At 46.3% G+C, this 20,307-nt stretch overlaps 1 protein-coding gene across 5 annotated transcripts in view; it reads left to right on the top strand.

The window, feature by feature from the left end:
• IGF1R (insulin like growth factor 1 receptor) overlaps positions 1-20,307 on the top strand; it is a 300,961-nt gene that overhangs the window by 52,503 nt on the left and 228,151 nt on the right. For all 5 annotated transcript variants that reach the window (XM_059058596.2, XM_067029531.1, XM_059058597.2 and 2 more), the window contains exon 2: positions 5,989-6,534. In XM_059058596.2, the coding sequence (XP_058914579.1) occupies positions 5,989-6,534 (546 nt within the window). The remainder of the gene's footprint in view (positions 1-5,988; positions 6,535-20,307) is intronic.

Consider the following 20,307-nt stretch of genomic DNA (forward strand, 5'->3'; position numbering starts at 1 on the left):
TTACCTCTAGTAGTTTTCTGGTAGCATCTTTGGGATTCTCTGTGTATAGTATCATGTCATCTGCAAACAGTGACAGTTTTACTTCTTCTTTTCCGATTTGGATTCCTTTTATTTCTGTTTCTTCTCTGATTGCTGTAGCTAAAACTTCCAAAACTGTGTTGAATAATAGCAGTGAGAGTGGGCAACCTTGTGTTGTTCCTGATCTTAATGCAAATGGTTTCAGTTTTTCACCATTGAGAACAATGTTGGCTGTGGGTTTGTCATATATGGCCTTTATTATGTTGAGGTAGTTTCCCTCTATGCTTACTTTTCTGGAGAGTTTTTATCATAAATGGGTATTGAATTTTGTCGAAAGCTTTTTCTGCATCTATTGAGATGATCATATGGTTTTTCTCCTTCAATTTGTTAATATGGTTTATCACAATGATTGATTTGCATCTATTGAAGAATCCTTGCATTCCTGGGTTAAACCCCACTTGATCATGGTGTATGATCCTTTTAATGTGCTGCTGGATTCTGTTTGCTAGTATTTTGTTGAGGATTTTTGCATCTATGTTCATCAGTGATATTGGCCTGTAGTTTTCTTTTTTTGTGACATCTTTGTCTGGTTTTGGTATCAGGGTGATGGTGGCCTCGTAGAATGAGTTTGGGAGTGTTCCTCCCTCTGCTATATTTTGGAAGAGTTTGAGAAGGATAGGTGTTAGCTCTTCTCTAAATGTTTGATAGAATTCGCCCGTGAAGCCATCTGGTCCTGGGCTTTTTTGTTTGTCGGAAGATTTTGAATCACAGTTTCAATTTCAGTGCTTGTGATTGGTCTGTGTATATTTTCTGTTTTTTCCTGGTTCGGTCTTGGAAGGTTGAGCTTTTTTTCGAATTTGCCCATTTCTTCCAGGTTGTCCAATTTATTGGCATATAGTTACTTGTAGTAGTCTCTTATGATCCTTTGTATTTGTTCAGTGTCAGTTGTTACTTCTCCTTTTTCATTTCTAATTCTATTGATTTGAGTCTTCTCCCTTTTTTTCTTGATGAGTCTGGCTAGTGGTTTATCAATTTTGTTTATCTTCTCAAAGAAACAGCTTTTAGTTTTATTGATCTTAGCTATTGTTTCCTTCATTTCTTTTTCACTTATTTCTGATCTGATCTCTATGATTTCTTACCTTCTGCTAACTTTGGGGTTTTTTTGTTCTTCTTTGTCTAATTGCTTTAGCTGTAAGATTAGGTTGTTTATTTGAGATGTTTCTTGTTTCTTGAGGTAGGATTGTATTGCTATAAACTTCCCTCTTAGAACTGCTTTTGCTGCATCCCATAGGTTTTTTGTTTTTTTTTTTTTTTTTTTTTTTTTTTTTTTATGCGGTACGCGGGCCTCTTACTGTCATGGCCTCTCCCGTTGCGGAGCACAGGCTCAGCAGCCATGGCTCACAGGCCCAGCCGCTCCACGGCATGTGGGATCCTCCCAGACCGGGGCATGAATCCATGTCCCCTAGCATCGGCAGATGGACTCTCAACCACTGCGCCACCAGGGAAGCCCATCGCATAGGTTTTGAGTCGTTGTGTTTTCATTGTCATTTGTTGAGGTATTTTTTAATTTCCTCTTTGATTTCTTCAGTGATGTCTTGGTTATTTAGTAGTGTATTGTTTTGCCTCCATGTGTTTGTATTTTTTATAGATTTTTTCCTTTTACTGATATGTAGTCTCATAGCATTGTGGTCAGAAAAGATACTTCATATGATTTCAATTTTCTTAAATTTACCAAGGCTTGATTTGGACCCAAGATATGATCTATCCTGGAGAATGTTCCATGAGCACTGGAGAAGAAAGTGTATTCTGCTGTTTTTGGATGGAATGTCCTATAAATGTCAATTAAATCCATCTTGTTTAATGTATTATTTAAAGCTTGTGTTTCCTTATTTATTTCCATTTTGGATGATCTGTCCATTGGTGACATTGGAGTGTTAAAGTCCCCTACTATGATTGTGTTACTTTTGATTTCCTCTTTTATGGCTGTTAGCATTTGCCTTTAGTGTTGAGGTGCTCCTATGTTGGGTGCATAAATATTTACAATTGTTATATCTTCTTCTTGGATTGATCCCTTGATCATTATGTAGTGTCCGTCTTTGTCTCTTGTAAAGTCTATTTTGTCTGATATGAGAATTGCTACTCCAGCTTTCTTTTGATTTCCATTTGCATGGAATATCTTTTTCCATCCCCTCACTTTCAGTCTGTATGTGTCCCTAGGTCTGAAGTGGGTGTCTTGTAGACAGCATATATACAGGTCTTGTTTTTGTATCCATTCAGCCAGTCTATGTCTTTTGGTTGGAGCATTTAATCCATTTACATTTAAGGTAGTTAATCATATGTATGTTTCTGTTACCATTTTCTTAATTGTTTTGGGTTTGTTATTGTAGGTCTTTTCCTTCTCTTGTGTTTCCTGCCTAGAGAACTTCCTTTAGGATTTTCTGTTAAGCTGGTTTGGTGGTGCTGAATTCTCTTAGCTTTTGCTTGTATGTAAATGTTTTAATTTCTCCGTCAAATCTGAATGAGATCCTTGCTGGGTAGAGTAATCTTGGTTGTAGGTTTTCCCCTTTCGTCACTTTAAATATGTCCTGCCACTCCCTTCTGGCTTGTAGAGTTTCTGCTGAAAGATCAGCTGTTAACCTTCTGGGGATTCCCTTGTATGTTATTCATTGCTTTTTCCTTGCTGCTTTTAATATTTTTTCTTTGTATTTAATTTTTGATAGTTTGATTAATATGTGTCTTGGCGTGTTTCTCCTGGATTTATCCTGTATGGGACTCACTGTGCTTCCTGGACTTGATTGACTATTTCCTTTCCCATATTAGGGAAGTTTTCAACTATAATCTCTTCAAATGTTTTCTCAGTTCCTTTCTTTTTCTCTTCTTCTTTGGGACCCCTATAATTCAAATGTTGGTGCGTTTAATGTTGTCCTAGAGGTCTCTGAGACTGTCCTCAATTCTTTTCATTCTTTTTTCTTTATTCTGTTCTGTGGTAGTTATTTCCACTATTTCATCTTGCAGGTCACGTATCCGTTTTTCTGCCTCAGTTATTCTGCTGTTGATTCCTTCTAGAGATTTTTAATTTCATTTATTGTGTTGTTCATCATTGTTTGCTCTTTAGTTCTTCTAGTCCTTGTTAAACATTTCTTGTATTTTCTCCATTCTATTTCCAAGATTTTGGATCACATTTACTATCATTACTCTGAATTCTTTTTCAGATAGACTGCCTATTTCCTTTTCATTTGTTTGGTCTGGTGAGTTTTTAACCTTTCTCCGTCACCTGCTGTGTATTTCTCTGTCTTCTCATTTTGCTTAACTTACTGTGTTTGTGGTTTCCTTTCTGCAGGCTGCAGGTTCATAGTTCCCGTTGTGTTTGGTGTCTGCTCCCAGTGGCTAAGGTTGGTTCAGTGGGTTGTGTAGGCTTCCTGGTGGAGGAGACTGGTGCCTGTGTTCTCGTGGATGAGGCTGGATATTGTCTTTCTGGTGGGCAGGACTGTGTCCGGTGGTGTGTTTTGGGGTGTCTATGAACTTATTTTGATTTTAGGCAGCCTCTCTGCTAATGGGTGAGGTTGTGTTCCTTCCTTGCTAGTTGTTTGGCATAGGGTGTCCAGCACTGTAGATTGATGGTCATTGAGTGGAGCCGGGTCTTCGCTTTGAGATGGAGATCTCTGAGAGAGCTTGTCAAGTTTGGCTGTGAAGGGGCTGGTGTGTTGTGTATGTGACCTTATGTGAACTACTTGACTCCTCAAATAGAATTCCTCACCTTCCAGCTGGTGATGGGATTACATAATGTGAGGTACTGTTGAGAGCATCGCAGGAATTGCAGCACACTGATGCATCCAGAGTTTCCAGCACAATCTCTTGGCTGACTGTGGGTGTTCTCAGAGTGCTTGTTTCTTCTGTGCTCTTCTCTGTCTGAGAGGCTTCATTTTCTCATCAGTAAAAGGAGGAAGTTAGGCCAAATGAAGTTTCCAGTTCTAGGTTCTCACACGTTGCCTGCTTCTCAGCCCGGGGTCTCCCCACTTGCCCCTCTCCCACTGCCTCTGTGCAGTTTCCGCCTGTGGCTGTAACCCCCACTGGACTTTCTTCCCTTTTCCCGCATCTACTCTGCTTTGATTCTGTCTTGCGCTCGATCACCAGATTACTTCTCCAAAAAAAAAAAAAAAAACCCCCAAAAACCTTGCTTAGCCTTCTCTCTCACCCAAGAGTCTTGAGAGGGGCCACGTTCCTGAGATGAACATATCTGTCCCCACCTGTGATCCTTTATGACTTGAGCTCTGCTGGACTCACTTCTGCTCTCCTCTGCACCCCTGGCCATCAGATTGGCTGCTGCTTGAGTGTATCTTGTTCTGCCTTTTCTCTGGCCTCTGGAATGTTATACCCAGTTTTAAATCCCACCTATCCCTCAGGAGCTGGTGTGTGTGCAGTGCCGCTTGGTGCTGTGATAGAAAGGACCATCTCTCTGCAGGAAGCTCCAAGGCTACTCCCGTCTGCCTTGCTTAGTTCCACTCAAATCTAGAGTGGGCCTGCAGTGTGCACACACCAACCACCTCCTGCTTTGCCTTACAGTTGTTTTTCACAGGTCTCATCTCCCGCCTCCACCACGAGCCTCCTCTGAGGTTTCTTTGCATCTCCTGCAGTGCCATGCGTGTTGGGTGCTTCACAAATTAACAAATTACATCAATCAGAAAACGTCACTTTGAGAAGCTGTAATGGAAGGTTTGGGAATTATTAAGTTTTAAGAGAAGATAGTAAACAAGGGTTTTTCTTTGTGTGTATATCTAGAAATAAAAAAAAAAAGTTTCCATTATTGAGGCTGTTTTATCAAAAGCCTTTAAAATCTGCAAATGCCTTGGCCCAGCAGTTCTACTTCTAGGGATTTATCCTAAGAAAATAGTTTTGAATATCTGCAGAGAATGTCCACTGCAGTGTTGTTTATGATGTGGAAATATGGAGATAACCTAAATATCCAACAATAGGGGATTGGTTTAAAAACAAAAGAATTCATGGTGCATATTCATATCCTAGAATTACTGTCTCCTTCTTAAAATGATGATGTAGAAAGGCAATGACTTGGTAAAACGTTCATATGAAATGAAGGAAGTATGTTTGAAAACATTACATTATTGTCCGATTTCCTTTACCTTAAATTATAGAGAAAGGATAATTGGCATAGGTAGTGATATCTTTGGATGTTGGGATTACTGATGATTTTTACTATGTTTTTGCTATCTGTTACCTAACCTTTCTGCAGGAAGCATACTTTCTTGATTAAGAAAACACTTTATTAAAGTTGGAATTGGATACCTCTTTTTTTCATATAAATCACATATTCTTATCTTGCTGCTAAGTTAGCCTTTCTGTCTACACTCATGCAGTGTTGGGGAGAGCCCGAGGCTACCTGCCCACGTCAAATGGTGGTAGGAAACATGGGAGCGTGCTTCCTGGGGTCCCTACCTTCCAGGTCACAGTGACTGTTCTCCAGTGTATACTGCATGGTGTCCTTGAGGCTGGCTGCAGGAGTGAGTTGTTGTCCCTTGGCTGCTGAGCTATGTGTTCAGGTGCAGGGCACTGGCGCTCTGCAGCAGGGGTGGGGAATGTGCGGCCTGGCAGCTGTGCAGTCAGGCCTGGGTTGCAACCTTGACCCTCCCCTGTGCTCCTGTGCAGCCCTGGGCTTTAAGCTGTGGTTTGCACATTGGTGGGATGGGGATGGCATCTCACACAGCAGTGAGAGTGTTGCACGGCATCTGGCCCAGACTGGGCACTTCCCAAAGGACAGCTGGCTGCTGAGCTCCCCAGATAGCCCACCTGCAGCCACTCCTAAGGCAGTGAGCAGTAAAGAATGGGGTCTTACTTCTTTGATAATAATATAGGTTTCCTGGAAACTGGTCATGTTGTGGGTTGGGAAATAGTTTTTAAAAAGTGGTTTCCTTGTAACTGAGACTTGTCCCGCCCTCCCCTCTTGTCTCCCTGCAGTCTGTGGGCCAGGCATCGACATTCGCAACGACTACCAGCAGCTGAAGCGACTGGAGAACTGCACGGTGATCGAGGGCTACCTCCACATCCTGCTCATTTCCAAGGCTGAGGACTACCGCAGCTACCGCTTCCCCAAGCTCACAGTCATCACCGAGTACCTGCTGCTGTTCCGTGTGGCCGGCCTCGAGAGCCTCGGCGACCTCTTCCCCAACCTCACAGTCATCCGTGGCTGGAAGCTCTTCTACAATTACGCCCTGGTCATCTTCGAGATGACCAACCTCAAGGATATTGGGCTCTACAACCTGCGAAACATTACCCGTGGGGCCATCCGGATCGAGAAGAATGCTGACCTCTGCTACCTCTCCACGGTGGACTGGTCCCTAATCCTGGATGCCGTGTCCAATAACTACATTGTGGGGAATAAGCCCCCAAAGGAGTGTGGGGACCTGTGCCCGGGGACGATGGAGGAGAAGCCACTGTGCGAGAAGACGACCATCAACAACGAGTACAACTACCGCTGCTGGACCACGAACCGCTGTCAGAAAAGTAAGATGAGGATATGACCGTGGCTGCCCTCCTGCTTCTCTCTACACCCCCCCCTCCCCCGCCCTCCCTCCTCTTCTGAATGCGCGGTTCTGACGGGTGGGTACGGCTGTACTGCAATTAGGATGTGGGGTCTTGAGGGGCTTCCTTTTGCATCTGGGAACTGGTAGGTGCAGGACTGTGGCCTGGCTGCAGGCCATCCTGGCTGCTGTCAGACCATTCCAGTCACACACTAGAAACCATCACCGCACTCCTGGGCTAGAGGCTTGAGGAACTTCTGCTTTGAATTTCTGATGAGAAGGGTGACCTGGTGTGCTTGAAAGTGCCTAAGCCCTGAGGCTGCATATGTATCAGCTCTTCCATCCTTTGCGTGAAAGGATGTTTTTTGGTAATGCAGGACTTCCTTAGCGTGAGTACCCCTGGAATATTGTGGAATAAAGGAAAGGTAAAGGCTAATTCACATCCTGTGAAAGTGGTGACCCGCACCCCGTCCTTGGTCCTTAATGATGACGTTACAGTGCTTGGGCGTCCTGGTTTATGATGGAGCATAGCCAAGGCAGTGGGGGCAGGGGAACCTTGGTCCAGTTTCCAGGAGTCCCAGGTTCAGGCCGACCTTGCAGGTAGCTATACAGTGAGCTCATTTGTACACCCCAGGCTTCTGCTTTCTTTTCTACCTCTTTCTTGAAGAATTGTGCAAATCTTGTGAATCACTTAGTGAAAGAACTTTGCAATATGTTTACTGGTCTTGGGGTCAGGTGGTGGTATTTGGAAGATTCTCATTTATTCATCTGCTGTGTGCTTATTTTCCTTTGAGTATAACTGAACTCTTGCCTGATTGTGATCGATACCTTGCGCGCTAGGTTGTTGGGTATTGAAATGTGACTCTGGGCCTTTGTCTTCTTGCTTTCACTAATGTTTAGGTCTGTTGGCCAGGAGGGTTCCCCTCACTGGTTGGAAGGCAGTGTGGTAGCTATAAATAGCTGTTTAATGGTTGGCCCAGTTAGAGACCCAAGGAGCACATGTACTGTAGCTAGTCATGGAGAGCCAAGAAATCCCAAATTGGTAGGCTTGCCTAAACCGTGATGTGTGTAAAATAAACAGACCAAAGGCCAGACCCCACAGGTAACGTTGTTTCAGTTCCCTGCCAGCCAGGGTGGAAGCAGAGAAAGGATGCTTGCTTTGAAGAGCACACGCTTTCCTGCCCTCTGTCATTGGATCAGCAGGTAGGTGAACATTGGTTCAGTAAGGGAGGGATCCCACTGGCTGAAACCAGGACCTTGAAGAGCTGAGAACACCATTGGGCCACTTGGAGAATCCCTTTTGGCTAAGGTTGGGGGAAATACTGTGCTAAAGTCATATTTGTGATTGATTAAAATAGTACCCTATCATTCATTAGGTTACCTGCTAGTTCTGAGAAAACAACAAAAAATATTTTCAAGTAGTCTTGACATTTAAAAATTTTATTTTAAAAGAAAAAGCCATCATCAAAGGAGGTGTCATGTGTCGTGGAAAGATGTTGGATGTGGTGTAAGAGGCCTGGGTGACCTTGGACCAGCCAGCCCTTCTGGGCTGTAGTTGGACATGTTTAGAATGTTCCATTGGGCAGTCCCATATTATTCCTTAGTGGTGATCACATGTGTGTGCAAAACTGATTTGAAAACTCGTCAGGTCTGTACAAAAGGGAGGTGTTACTTAAAAATCGTTAGGTGGGCACTTGTTCAGTGATTCAGTCGGTATTTATTTAGGTCTCACTGTGGACTTTGGGCTGTTTCTGGCCAGCTGCTTGTTGAAGAAGCCTGGAGCAGGGGCGAGGCATGAGTTCTGGGCCCAAGTCTAGTAGCCATGACTAGAAATGAGCAAGTAATTTAAACTTGGCCTGGCCCTCAGTTTCTTCATCTGCAAAATGGGATAGCCCCTTGCCTTCCTCGTAGAGCTGTTGGAAGATTAGAAAGAGAAAGAGGAAGAGCTCCATGAGAAAGGACCAGGAGATGGAACTTGGGCCTTGGTGCTTCTACAACTGATGCTGATGGGCCTGCTGGCCAGACACCCTCTTCTCCAAGGCCACACCCTGCAGCCTTCTCCCAGGCCAGTGTCTCAGGCCTCCTGATGTTTTTCTGTGATTTCACAATGGAGTATTTATTTAAAATTAACAACAGCATTCAGGGAAATTGTCTTCCCTTCAGCTTGTCCTGAAAACTCAAGCGTTGGCAGGTTTCTTGGAGATTTTCTAGTTGAATCAGAACTCTTTCCCTTTGCATAGATTCCCTTCTGACCTGCTCTGTCCTGTGCAGTAGCCACTAGCTCCACGTCTTGTCAAGTACTTGAACTGTGGCCTGTCCGAATTGAGATATTTTTAAGTGTAAAATACATACTGGATTTCAAAGTGTACTATGGGGGAAAGAAAGTAAGATATTTCCTTAATATTTTGTATATTGATTACATGTTAAAAATGATGCCTTAGACATATGAGATGAAGTAAAATATATTCCTATAATTTCACCTGTTTCTTTTTACTTTTAATATGGCTCCTAGAAAATTGGAAATTGCAGATGTAGTTTGCATTCTAATTCTTTTGGAGAATGCTGCTCTAGAGCATGCCGTCAAAGGCCCTGGGTTCTTGCCTGCATCATCTCTCTGGCAGAGCACTGCAGTGCTGTGGTACTCCACAGCTCTCCAGCCAGAGTGCTAAGGGACGATTCAAGGAGCCAGGTGGAGGGCATTGAGTCCAAACAGAATGTCTGCCTTGGGGTCCACATTAGTCTTAAGATGGCCAATTAAAACGATTAAGCATAGAAGAACCCCATTATTTTTCCCAGGGCTGGCTACAGACGGAGGGGGAACATCTACAGAGATACGTCCAGTCAAGGATATGTGTGACATTTTTGACAAAACGGAGAAACACTCAGTTATGCAGTGCTGATAGGCAGTTTTCACCTGACGCTCTCTTTTAAACTCCCTCTGTAGATCCTGACTCTGTGGTGGCAGGCAACTTCGTCGACAGCCCCCTTAAGGAAATTACTATGCTGTGGGTTCTCTGCCCGCTTCTGTATTTCTCTGTTGTCTTACAATTTTGAGTGGTGGTTTTATGCAGGCTTGAGTTATTCATTCCTAGAAAGTGATTGACCCTTAGAAAAACTGAGTATGGCTTTTTCCTTTCCACGAAAGTGTATCTGGTGCCCCCTGAGATGCGACACCGTTGACTCCTTCATCCCTGCCTGCCAGCATCACTGATTCTCCTCCTACCTGTGCAGCTGTCTCTTTTCTGGCTCCTCGTCCAGTCTTTAATAGGTGTTTTCCAGAGTAACATCCTGGGCCCTCTCTCCACTGTCCTGTCCCCCCAGAATATCTCACCCACTGCTTCCGCATCCTCACATCTGCATCTGGCTTCCAAATACCATCTCCGGCTCTGACCTCTGTGTGAGCTCTCGAGCCCATCTGCCGTCATGACTTGGACCCCCATGGGCGTTTCAGTATCTGGTGGTCTTCTCTGGCTCCTCACTTATAGCCCAGGGTTTTCCTTGTTTCCACTCCCATGGGTAGTGTTCTTGTTCTCCGAGCTCCCATGTCAGACACTTGGATACCATTTGGATGCTTCCTTCTCCAACCGGACACCAAGCCCCTTCCATCTGAAATGTTTCCCTAGTCTGCCTTCCTCTGCCCTCCCCGTGTTCGGTGACACGGCCTCTCCCCAGCCTTCCTGCCTCTCTGTCTCGGCCCAGTGACCTTCCCCACACGCATGCTGACCAAGAGGCTCCTGTCCCTAAAATCCTGTAGAGGAGCCTGTGAAACCCCATGAAGCAGGCTGTGCACCTGGCCTTGTGCCTGCAGGTCCTTGACCGCAGTGGTGTTCTCCCCCACTGACCAGCTGGCCGCCCGCTGCTGGAGGACTGCAGGGCTTTGTGGACTCCGGTGAGCCCTTCCCGAGGAGGAGAAGCCTGTCTGTGGTGCTGAGGAAATTCTGGGCGTATCTTCCAACGCTTGGTCAGTGTGGCTGTCCCCCCAGGGGTGAGCACTCACCTGCTTTGTGAAAGATTGATTGTCAGGAAAATACATTTACCCCCTTGCGCAGAGAAGGGTGTGGAGTAACAGTCCTCATCGAGCCAAAAGCCTCGAGGATTATGAAATGCGGATGTTTCCTGTGTAATTTCCATGGTCGTTGCTCCCAGGGAGTCACCCAGACCGTCCCCAGCTCATAACTGGCTGGGAGGGTCAACCATGGGTGGGAGCTCTTCTCGCCCCTGCCCTGGTCAGAATGATTCAAAGCCAAAGATGATGGAGAAGGGTGGGAACCATCTTGAAAGTTGAAGCTTGGCCTGAGGTGCTGTTCATTTATTCGCTGGAGGTCGGCCACATCCAAGGAGGGAACGGGGTGAACCTTCTCTGGGCACCTGTGCTTCTTTCCCCGTCCAGTGCGTTGCCTAACTGTGTGTGCTGTTTTCTTGCCTTGGGGCTTTCTGGTACCTGATTTCAGGTATTACACCCCCCTCACCAAAAAATAAAAAATAAAAATCCAAAAACTTACTGCTGAACTTAGTCTTCAAGTACTTTTTAACCCGTCAGGGTGAACAACTTGTGGTCCACTCGGATCACTATGTTGCCTTTGAGCAGGCCTGGTCTTTGCCAGGCAATCCACCAAGCCTGCAAGCTTGGCCGTGTTGGAAGTTGGCTTCGCTGGTGGTGCAGCCTTACTGCAATTAAAAAGGCATTGACTGGGAACAGCTGTCCCAGAGCTTGTTGCATTTCCTACTGCCTTCGAGATGAGAAACCAGGAAAATAGCAGAGTGGAGCCTTCGAGTGACAAGGCAGGAAATGGCTCCCTTTATTGACAAAAGGAACACATTATACTGCTGTCTCACTGATGGGGTCAGGGACTTCAAATGAAGGCAGGTGGTGTAAAAAAGGTAATTCTACATGTTTTCCCCCTAAACGTGTTCTTCTGTTTTTGTTTGTCGGACACTCCTCACAGGGTGGTATTGGTGGGTGGGGTGGAATTGCACCCCTTCCTCATTTGCTTACAGATTGTTATGTGAGGCCTGCCAGGTAAAAGTGGGGGGCTTGTTTAAGTGTTTGTACATCACCTGCTGCATTGAGATGAGGTGGGGAGACAGTTTCTCTGCCCTGAGACCCCATGCATTATTTTCATCCTAACACTTCTGGCTAGTTCTTCTTCTTTTTTTCTTTTTCTTTTTTTAAGCTTCTTGTGAGGGAGATTTCCCTCTGTGAAATACCGTGTAGTCTCTTGCCACTGTGGACCAGGGTAGGGGCCTGCGTGTCTGCATGGGGCAGAGACAGGCCTGAGCATCCGGGAAGAAGGGGCAGACCGTCCAGTGGGCTCCGGCCTGTGTGTAGCTCAGAGCTGGTCTCTCTCCCCCTGGAAGGCCCCTGCTCTGGTCGGCCGCTCCCAGTGTGGGGGTTTCTTTATTTAGAAGGGGGTCACATGCCCCTGGGCCTCACTTCTCTGCCTTCTATAGTCACGCATGAAGGTAGCATTCTCTTCTCCCTGACTGGCGACCCTGTTACCAAGATGGAGAGGCACTTTGTGCTCCTGTGTCCCCGGGACCCTCTTAGCTGACTCTGCCTCTTAGTTCCCGTGCCTTGTCATTGAAAGGCTTCATTCTTGGCTAAGTGTCACCTAATGAAGGTGTCACTCTCCTGCACTCCCTTCAGAAGTTTGTTTCTTAATAGGGATCTCATCTTAGAGATGAAAAAGCTTTCGGAATAAGTCTCCTAGGGTGATTTTTGCAATACTAGGTGTTTGGAAAATATTCTGGAGTCCCTTCCCATCTCATCAGTTAAGCCTGCTTGTAAGACCATTCTGGTTTCTTCCTACTCCTAAAAAGTCTCTTTCTTTTGTTGCGTTAATATTTCTATCTTGCTTTCCTTGTGTGTGTGCCAGCGTGACATTCTCTGCTAGAGTGGGGATGACGTGGAACGTGTGGGCCCGTGGCTAATCCTGTCCTGGACTGCGTTGCTCAACTTGAGTGCATAGGGTGGTTTGGGACTTAGGTTTGGCTCACAGTGGAGCTGGGAGCCATGACTTGGAAACACGCCTCCTTCTAGCACATGGTGTGACTCTAGGACTCAGGCAGCATGAGGTGGGGTCCCTGACACCATCCTGGGATGGAGTGCCCCCCTGACTTGGAGGAAGCAAGAGACAGCCAAGATGTTCCAGGAACGCTGGGGGCAGGAGATGGAATCTCTGTCTGCAACACACAGGATACAGATTAGGCATCTGTTTATCACTGTGCCTAACTTGGGAATCTGGACTTGAGACATGTACAGGTCTTTTATGTGGAAGAAGGAACCCCAGGTGGAAATCCAAAATCTAGACCATTCTGGGTTCTGCCACTGGCTAACACGTATGAGCTGGACGTTGTCATGAGAGCTGGGGTTTTGTCTAGTTCTTGACAGGCCTGTCTTCTCGGTCTCTGGAGGAATAGCTCCCTGCAGAGCCCTCGTAGCTGTGTGAGCGGCCCTGCAGGAGGAGGCGAGGGCTGAGCGCTTCTTAGAGCTCGGGGGAGACAGCTGGGGGCTTCTGGGGCCTGTGTAGGCAGGGAGGAGTGTCCAGGGAAGATTGTGCTCCTTCAGGGTCAGCATGGCCACTCTTCTGCAGTTCTCAGGGTGTCTTGTTGCTGGCCAGGACCTCACTCCTGGTTTTCCCAGCATATGCATCCCTGACAACATTGTGGAGGCAGCAGCTACCTTCAGGCATGTTTAGGTGGCCTCACGCCTAGAAGGTATGAGTCTCCCCTGTGGACCATTATGGTATTTAAGATTGAGATTTGCAAGAATGTATTATTTTGTACAAAATAGGATTAAAAAAAAACCCACATTCCAGTATGGACAAATGACATCATATGGCAAAGGTTTAAAAAGCCTCACCTCATATGGTGAGGCTTCCCTGGTGGCGCAGTGGTTGAGAATCTGCCTGCCAATGTAGGGACACGGGTTCAGGCCCTGGTCTGGGAAGATCCCACATGCCGTGGAGCAACTAAGCCCGTGCGCCACAACTACTGAGCCTGCGTGTCTGGAGCTTGTGCTCCGCAACAAGAGAGGCCGCGACAGTGAGAGGCCCACGCACCGCGATGAAGGGTGGCCCCCGCTCGCTGCAACTAGAGAAAGCTCTCGCACAGAAACGAAGACCCAGCACAGCCAAAAATATAATTAATTAATTAATTAATTAATTTAAAAAAAAAAAAAAAAAGAACAGTCTGTGAATTGAGAGGATTCCATACATTAGCCTTCTGTGTTCCCAGGTGCTGGGGTGAGGCTTCCAGGCCCCATCTTCCATCTCTGAAACAGGAATGAGCAGGTTTGGAATTTGTAAAGCACTGGACAGAGGGTACAGCACATAGTAGGTTCTTGGGAAATGGTAGCAGCTGCTATTATTTTTAAAAATTAAACTTAATACCTAAGAGCTGCATTCTGAGGTTATTTAAAATTCTGAGCATTAAACTGGATTGACTGTGTATGTTTACTGCCATGTCTTATATGGTCTTTCTCTATTGCTTTTTCTAAATTGCAAAAATTCAATTATCATAAATAGCATGGCATAGTGTAGGAGTGGTTCTTGCTAGTTTAATCCAAATTGTTCAAATTGCTGTGTCTGTCCAGATAAGCCATATCTTTAAAGAACATTCGGTGAGGTACGTATGTCTTTTATCGGGATGCCAGTGGGGCCTCTATAGTTACATGTAAACTCTATTTATTTGGTTATCAAACCATATGAATTTATTCCGCTTGCAGGCTTGGTGTTGGGAAGAATTAAGAATATCAACAACAAGATTCTTGTTTGATACTAACATTAAATATTATCTTTTTAAAATGTGTTTTTCGCAGAGAGCAACAAAGTGGTTAGAGTGGACACAATTTGGGGTAAAGATAACAAGGATGTACATTTTTATTTGTGACAACTGCAGGTCTCACAGAGTAAAGGTAGCTAACCGCCTGCTCCCTGCTGAAGCATGTGCCTGTTTATTCTCTTCTTTGGGTAATACTAACTGTGTGTGTGTGCGTGCACGTGTGCACGTGCATACCACTTTATTCTCCCACCCAGCCTCTTCTCCTGCTTTGGCTGTTTTGTTTTATTTCCATCCTCTCACCCCCAGTGCAGGAAACAAACACTGGGTCTCTCTGTCCTCCCTTAGATCTTCCTTCCGTTCAAGGGGATCAGGTGGGTGGGAAAATGCTGTGCAGGAATGTCAGGCCCTCTCCCGGAAGCCCAACTGCTATTTCAGCTCATTATCCGACAGAAATCGCTTTTTGTTTCTCTGCCGTGGTCACAAGCAACCACCGGGTCCTGTTTCCTTTCTTTGTGCCATTTTTCACGGCATCCACGTGGGATGGGAACAGAGGCAGTGTGTTTGGGGACTCTGCGTTAAGACTGTGCAGACAGACCCGACCCATGTGTAGCTGCCTCCCATTTGTTTTTGCAAGTCCTAATGAAGGGACTCGGGTGAAGGCTGTGAGGTTACTGGAGCTGGTGCAGGCAGGCAGGCCGCTGAGTGCGGGTCTGAGGCTGGGCAGCCCCTGGGCCCCCTGGGAAGCAGGGCCCAGCTGTGAAGCGCCTCCGAACCGAGGCTGCCATTCTGGGTTTCTGGATAGATGCAAAGTGCTTGGATGGTTTTTAGCAGCTGCCAAGACTGGAGAGTAGGTCTTAGTAGTAAAAAGGAGTGAAAAAATAAAAGAAAATTAGGAAGCACAGAGCCTGCAATACAAAAAAAGGCAAGATGGGGCTTCCCTGGTGTCGCAGTGGTTGAGAGTCCGCCTGCCAATGCAGGGGACATGGGTTCGTGCCCCGGTCCGGGAAGATCCCACATGCCGCGGAGCGGCTGGGCCCGTGAGCCATGGCCGCTGAGCCTGCGCGTCCGGAGCCTGTGCTCCGCAACGGGAGAGGCCACAACAGTGAGAGGCCCGCGTACCGCAAAGAAAAAAAAAAAAGGCAAGATGAAGGTTGATATTATTAGAAACACTTCCTGGGCAGCGAAGTGTTCAAATTAGGATTTATTTATTTATTTATTTTAACCCCAGAAGGTATTAGTGGTAATATGGAGACAATGGAAACTAGTTAGATTCCCTAGGTCCAGAAAATGCAAGCTTTATTCCTGTGGTTCCCAGTGTGACGTTTCTGTCCTGATTTCTTGACCTCCGAATGGCCCCTTATGCTTTGCTAAATCGACGATGTTATTAGGGTCTTAGACTGTTCCTCAGATAGGTTATAGGATGTATTTTTGTTCCCTTCCTCAGGGGACTTGAAATGATTGGATTATTTTGTAATATGTTGATACTTCTTTTAGAAGCATTTGCATAACTGTGTCAAAGAAGCTTTGGAACAGGTTTTTAAGCAGGGTTGCAGGAAATGTCCCTCGTGCTCTCTTCCACTCACGAGGGAAGACAGAGCAACCCAGATGCAGGATGGGGCATTTCATGCTCCCTCTTTGTAACTTCACTCATGGTCTGGGTGAACCGTCCAGGTGGTACAGTCTAGGTGACATGGTATCATCTTCTGAGATCAGTGGGTTTCCTGCCCCTCTGACCCCAGCCACCCCCTCCTCGTGGACATCGTTTCACATTCACTGTGGGAGTCAAGGCTCAAAAGGATCTTGACACCATCGTTGCTTATGAATAGAATTCTGAGAATGTATCATTTTCTCAGAAGAATGCTCCTTTAGCTCAACAAATATCTCTTGTTTGCTAAGAAAAAAATCTTTGGAAAAGTCATTGGATGCCCAAGATGGGCGACTAGGAGGGGGGGTGAACTTCTGGGTCTGCTTAAATAAAGCAGTATTTTATTGAGAGGCAGTATTTTATTGAGAGGCAACTGATAAAACAGCCAAAGCCAACTTAACAGACTGTCATTTTAAGATGAATTTGTTTTGCAGGATTAATTTGATTTTACATTTTAGAGACAACAGCTCTCTGGGCCCCACTGTTACTTCTGCCTGTTAGCAGGCAGAGGAAATGATTAGGCTGCGGTCACAGATTTACTGAATTTCATGCTAATGCTGCGGGGTTGGGGGACTTAAGACCCTCAACTTGACTTGGTCCCGTGGGAAGGTTTATACTGTTTGTTTGGGTAACTGTAGCTCTGTCTTGTTGGGCACTGTTGTCCTAACATGGAAAGCCTCAGAGGTTAGAGAGGAGCCATTGAAGATGTGTGAGGAGGGATTAAGTGGTTGTGAGAGGGAAATGGTGATCAGGATGGTGTTCAGACCCCCTTTCCACTAGTAAATAAAAGGTGAGTGGTTTTGGTGACTGGTTTAGCCTGAGCCAATGCAGATTCTCTTTTCGTAAACAAGCCTAGTGTACATCGTGCAGTTTTAAAAGTGTAAAGTGTGGGCTTCCCTGGTGGCGCAGTGGTTGAGAATCTGCCTGCCAATGCAGGGTACACAGGTTCAAGCCCTGGTCTGGGAAGATCCCACATGCCGCGGAGCAACTGGGCCCATGAGCCACAGCTACTGAGCTTGCGCGTCTGGAGGCTGTGCTCCGCAACAAGAGAGGCCACGACAGTGAGAGGCCCGCGCACCACGATGAAGAGTGGCCCCCGCTTGCTGCAACTGGAGAAAGCCCTCGTACAGAAATGAAGACCCAACACAGCCAAAAATAAATAAATAATAATTGAAAAAAAAAAGTGTAAAGTGTGGACTTTCATATGCCAACTCTTCAACTGCCAGTCTCAAACTCTTCCACCATTATCAAAATAAATGCAGACCTCTCGTCAGCATCTTCTCATCTCTGAAGCTAGGATGGAGAGGCAGGTGGTGGGTATTCAAAAGGCAAGGAGGAGTAGGGGGCTGCCCTGCCTCACGATCAGATGGAATTGTCATGGAAATTGTGAACACACAAGCATCATTGTTTATTGCAGAAAGCACTGACCAGACTCCTCTGCTGTGGCTTAGCTGAGCGGCCCAATGCCAGCCCTTCCTCTCCCTGCTCCTCGGTTTCCTCATCTTTCCCTGTTGCAGAGTAAGGTGTTGGGGACCTGGGATGGAGCCGCTGGCCCTGGCCTTGAGGAAACACTGCTAGAGAATGAAAACAGGTGTTCTAGACTCGCTGTGGTGTGAAGCAGTTGACCTCTTTTGGGATGGGCCCTACCCTTAGGGACAGGCTCCGAGAGTGGTCCTTGGAGAGTGGGCTGCGATTAGTAGGCTCCGACAAGCTCACCCAGGGGTAGCACATAGAGCATTGGCTGGTGAAGCATCTCAGTGAAAGGGCAGAAGGAGAGAAAAGCAGTTAGGGCGTTGAGACTAGGAAGTTCAGTACACTTTATGTTGTCTTGTGTCTTTGAAGTGACTTTTTCTGGTCTGGCTTTTGCTGTTACCAAAGTGAATTATTCACAAGTACATTGAGAAACACCGATGTAATGCTGTTATGCTGAATGAATTTAAATTCATTTAAATCATTCTTTTCAACTAAAGTAAGCTTTCCCTTATCCAGAACCAGAGCAAGCTGGTAGCGCAGTGAGCGTTTCCTGTTCTCATGGCCAGCTGCTGATGTCTACCATGCTACTGCCGAGGTGCCTTGAGCTCAGAAGCACTTTTGGAGCGATCAGAGTGGAATTGCAATACTTGCAGAGTAGTTTGGGAGCTGGGTGTGTTTTGCTGTGCACTCTGGTCCTCAGCAGTCTGGCCGTGGTGTGTGTGCACAGCGAGTTTCAGCTGGGCGAACATTGTTTGCTGAGGCCACACTCTTCATGGTCGCTCCTTAACCATCATCCACTTGTTCTTCATGGCTTGGCTCTGCTCTTCCATGAAACCTCCCTGGGTCTCCCTTGTGGAGGGCTCACAGGCCTGCAAGGCTCACGTGCTAGCGATGAGGCTTTGCCCTATTCCCGGTCAGTGACGATTCCTCTCTGAGCTCTATCGGTGGTTCCAGAAGGCCTTGTTTAACTCATCACTTGTCTCCTCCTCCAAATAGATGATGAACCACTGTGGGGTTTGGACTTGTGCTCTGTTTATAAATCTTGGTTCTCCAACCTCACAGCCAGAGGGAGAGAGGGTCATGGAGGACATATTCTTTAGAAATCCATCTCCCCCGTGGGCCTGACCCGTGCAGAGCATCTGCATCTGAGTGGGCTGGTTCTCATGAAGACTCTGCGGCTGGGCATGAGGAATGGAGGTACCTGTGACCCAAAGACTAAGGGGTCCTCACTCTCGGGTTGTGCAAGGGTCAGAGCGAGCCCCTGTTGGAATTTTGGGTCCTGGGCACCAATCTCGGCTCACTCTAGGCTCGGCCCTGATAGGTTCAGGAATTTTATAAAGGGATTTATAAAATGTTTTTGGATGACAAACGTGGTTCTAGTTGGAATGAATAAACCAACTAAATAGCAACAGAGTTTAAGAGCAACTGAGTGAGTGTCGGGGTGTGAGAGGATGTGGACACACAAGGTTTGGGGGGGTTCTTAACCTCTGCTGAGTTGTAAGTTATTTGGGGTCTCTTTCTCCTCCCTACCATTCTTGTTAACACAAATCCAGTCTCACTAACAAGGTGAAAGGGAATATATTACGTGCATCTCATTCCTGTGGTAAGGAAGAATGACAAAGAGGTATGAATTGTAAGTAACATCTAATTTAGGTCTTGGTGTGTCTGTGTGGGTTTTGACACTTATTACCTGGCCAAAATTCCCATTGTTTCCTTTGGTCAGCCTGTTGTGTGCAAGTCCCATGACAGGCAATGAGTTGATAGAAACTTAGTATTTTGTTAAGAGAGAAGATAAAAACATCGCATTGCAGAGAGAGACACACACACAGCGTATGCTGTGTGATGAGGCACTCCACATTTTTTTCCTAAAGAGAAGGAGAGGCAGCAAGTGCTAAGAGCTCCAAGTGGGGAGAGTTCTGTATTTGGAGCTTTGCATGGAAAGAGCATTTGCCTCAAGTGAAATGGAAGGCTTTCATGCAGAACGTTCCCACTTGCTCAGTACTGTTTGCCTAGCACTGTATACACGGCCCTCAACTCATGAATGGGTTGCACTTCAGAACTTTGCAAGCCGTATGGAATGTGGAGGGTATTATTTCACAAAAACAGAAGTCTGAGTGGTGGTTGAGGTCCCAGCCGGCAGCCCTGCCCCAAGCCTGTTCAGCTGAGATATCATTTGTATGTAACTCCTGCCGACAGCTTGTAGGAGAGACTTGTTGAGCTTTATCCCAGAAGGTGGTGCCTTTGCTGACTGATGGATGAGGCAGGGGTGGTGATGGGAAGCTGGTGGTTTCCACTTTATATCTGATTTAAAAAAAAAAAGAATCCCTCCCTGAGGGCTCAGCCCTTCCCAGATGGTCAGGCAGGCCTGGGGGACGAGGCTGGAGTGTGCAGTGGGAACAGGAGCTGGGGCTCAGCATTCTGGCATCCCACTTGGCTGGGTGGGAGGATTCTAAGTTGAATCCAGAACACGTCCACCAGTATGTGCAGTTTTTGCCCTTGAAGGACTCAAGTTGGTTTCTGTGGTGGTGGACTTTTGGTTCATTACCCATGACATGATGTTTATGAAGTGCGGATTTGTGACCTATGTCTGGGTTAGATTCCCTGCTCCACCACCAGGGCCACCAAGCAAGTTTTATTACATAAGGTCAGTAAAGTGTCTGACAGTCTCTGGAACCAGAACGGTCTCAGGACATCTTAGTTCCTCTTTTTCCCACTTTGGATCTGATGTGTTAGGGGGGCTGATTTAAGCTTTTTTATCACTTTTCTTATTGTGAACTGTTCTTTGTAAATTGTGACAACAAAGGGATCACAGACAGCCTCCTCCCTCTCTCCTGTCTCTGTCCTCCAGTCAGAGAA

Source organism: Kogia breviceps, chromosome 3, assembly GCF_026419965.1.
Source record: "Kogia breviceps isolate mKogBre1 chromosome 3, mKogBre1 haplotype 1, whole genome shotgun sequence".
NCBI lineage: Eukaryota > Metazoa > Chordata > Mammalia > Artiodactyla > Physeteridae > Kogia > Kogia breviceps.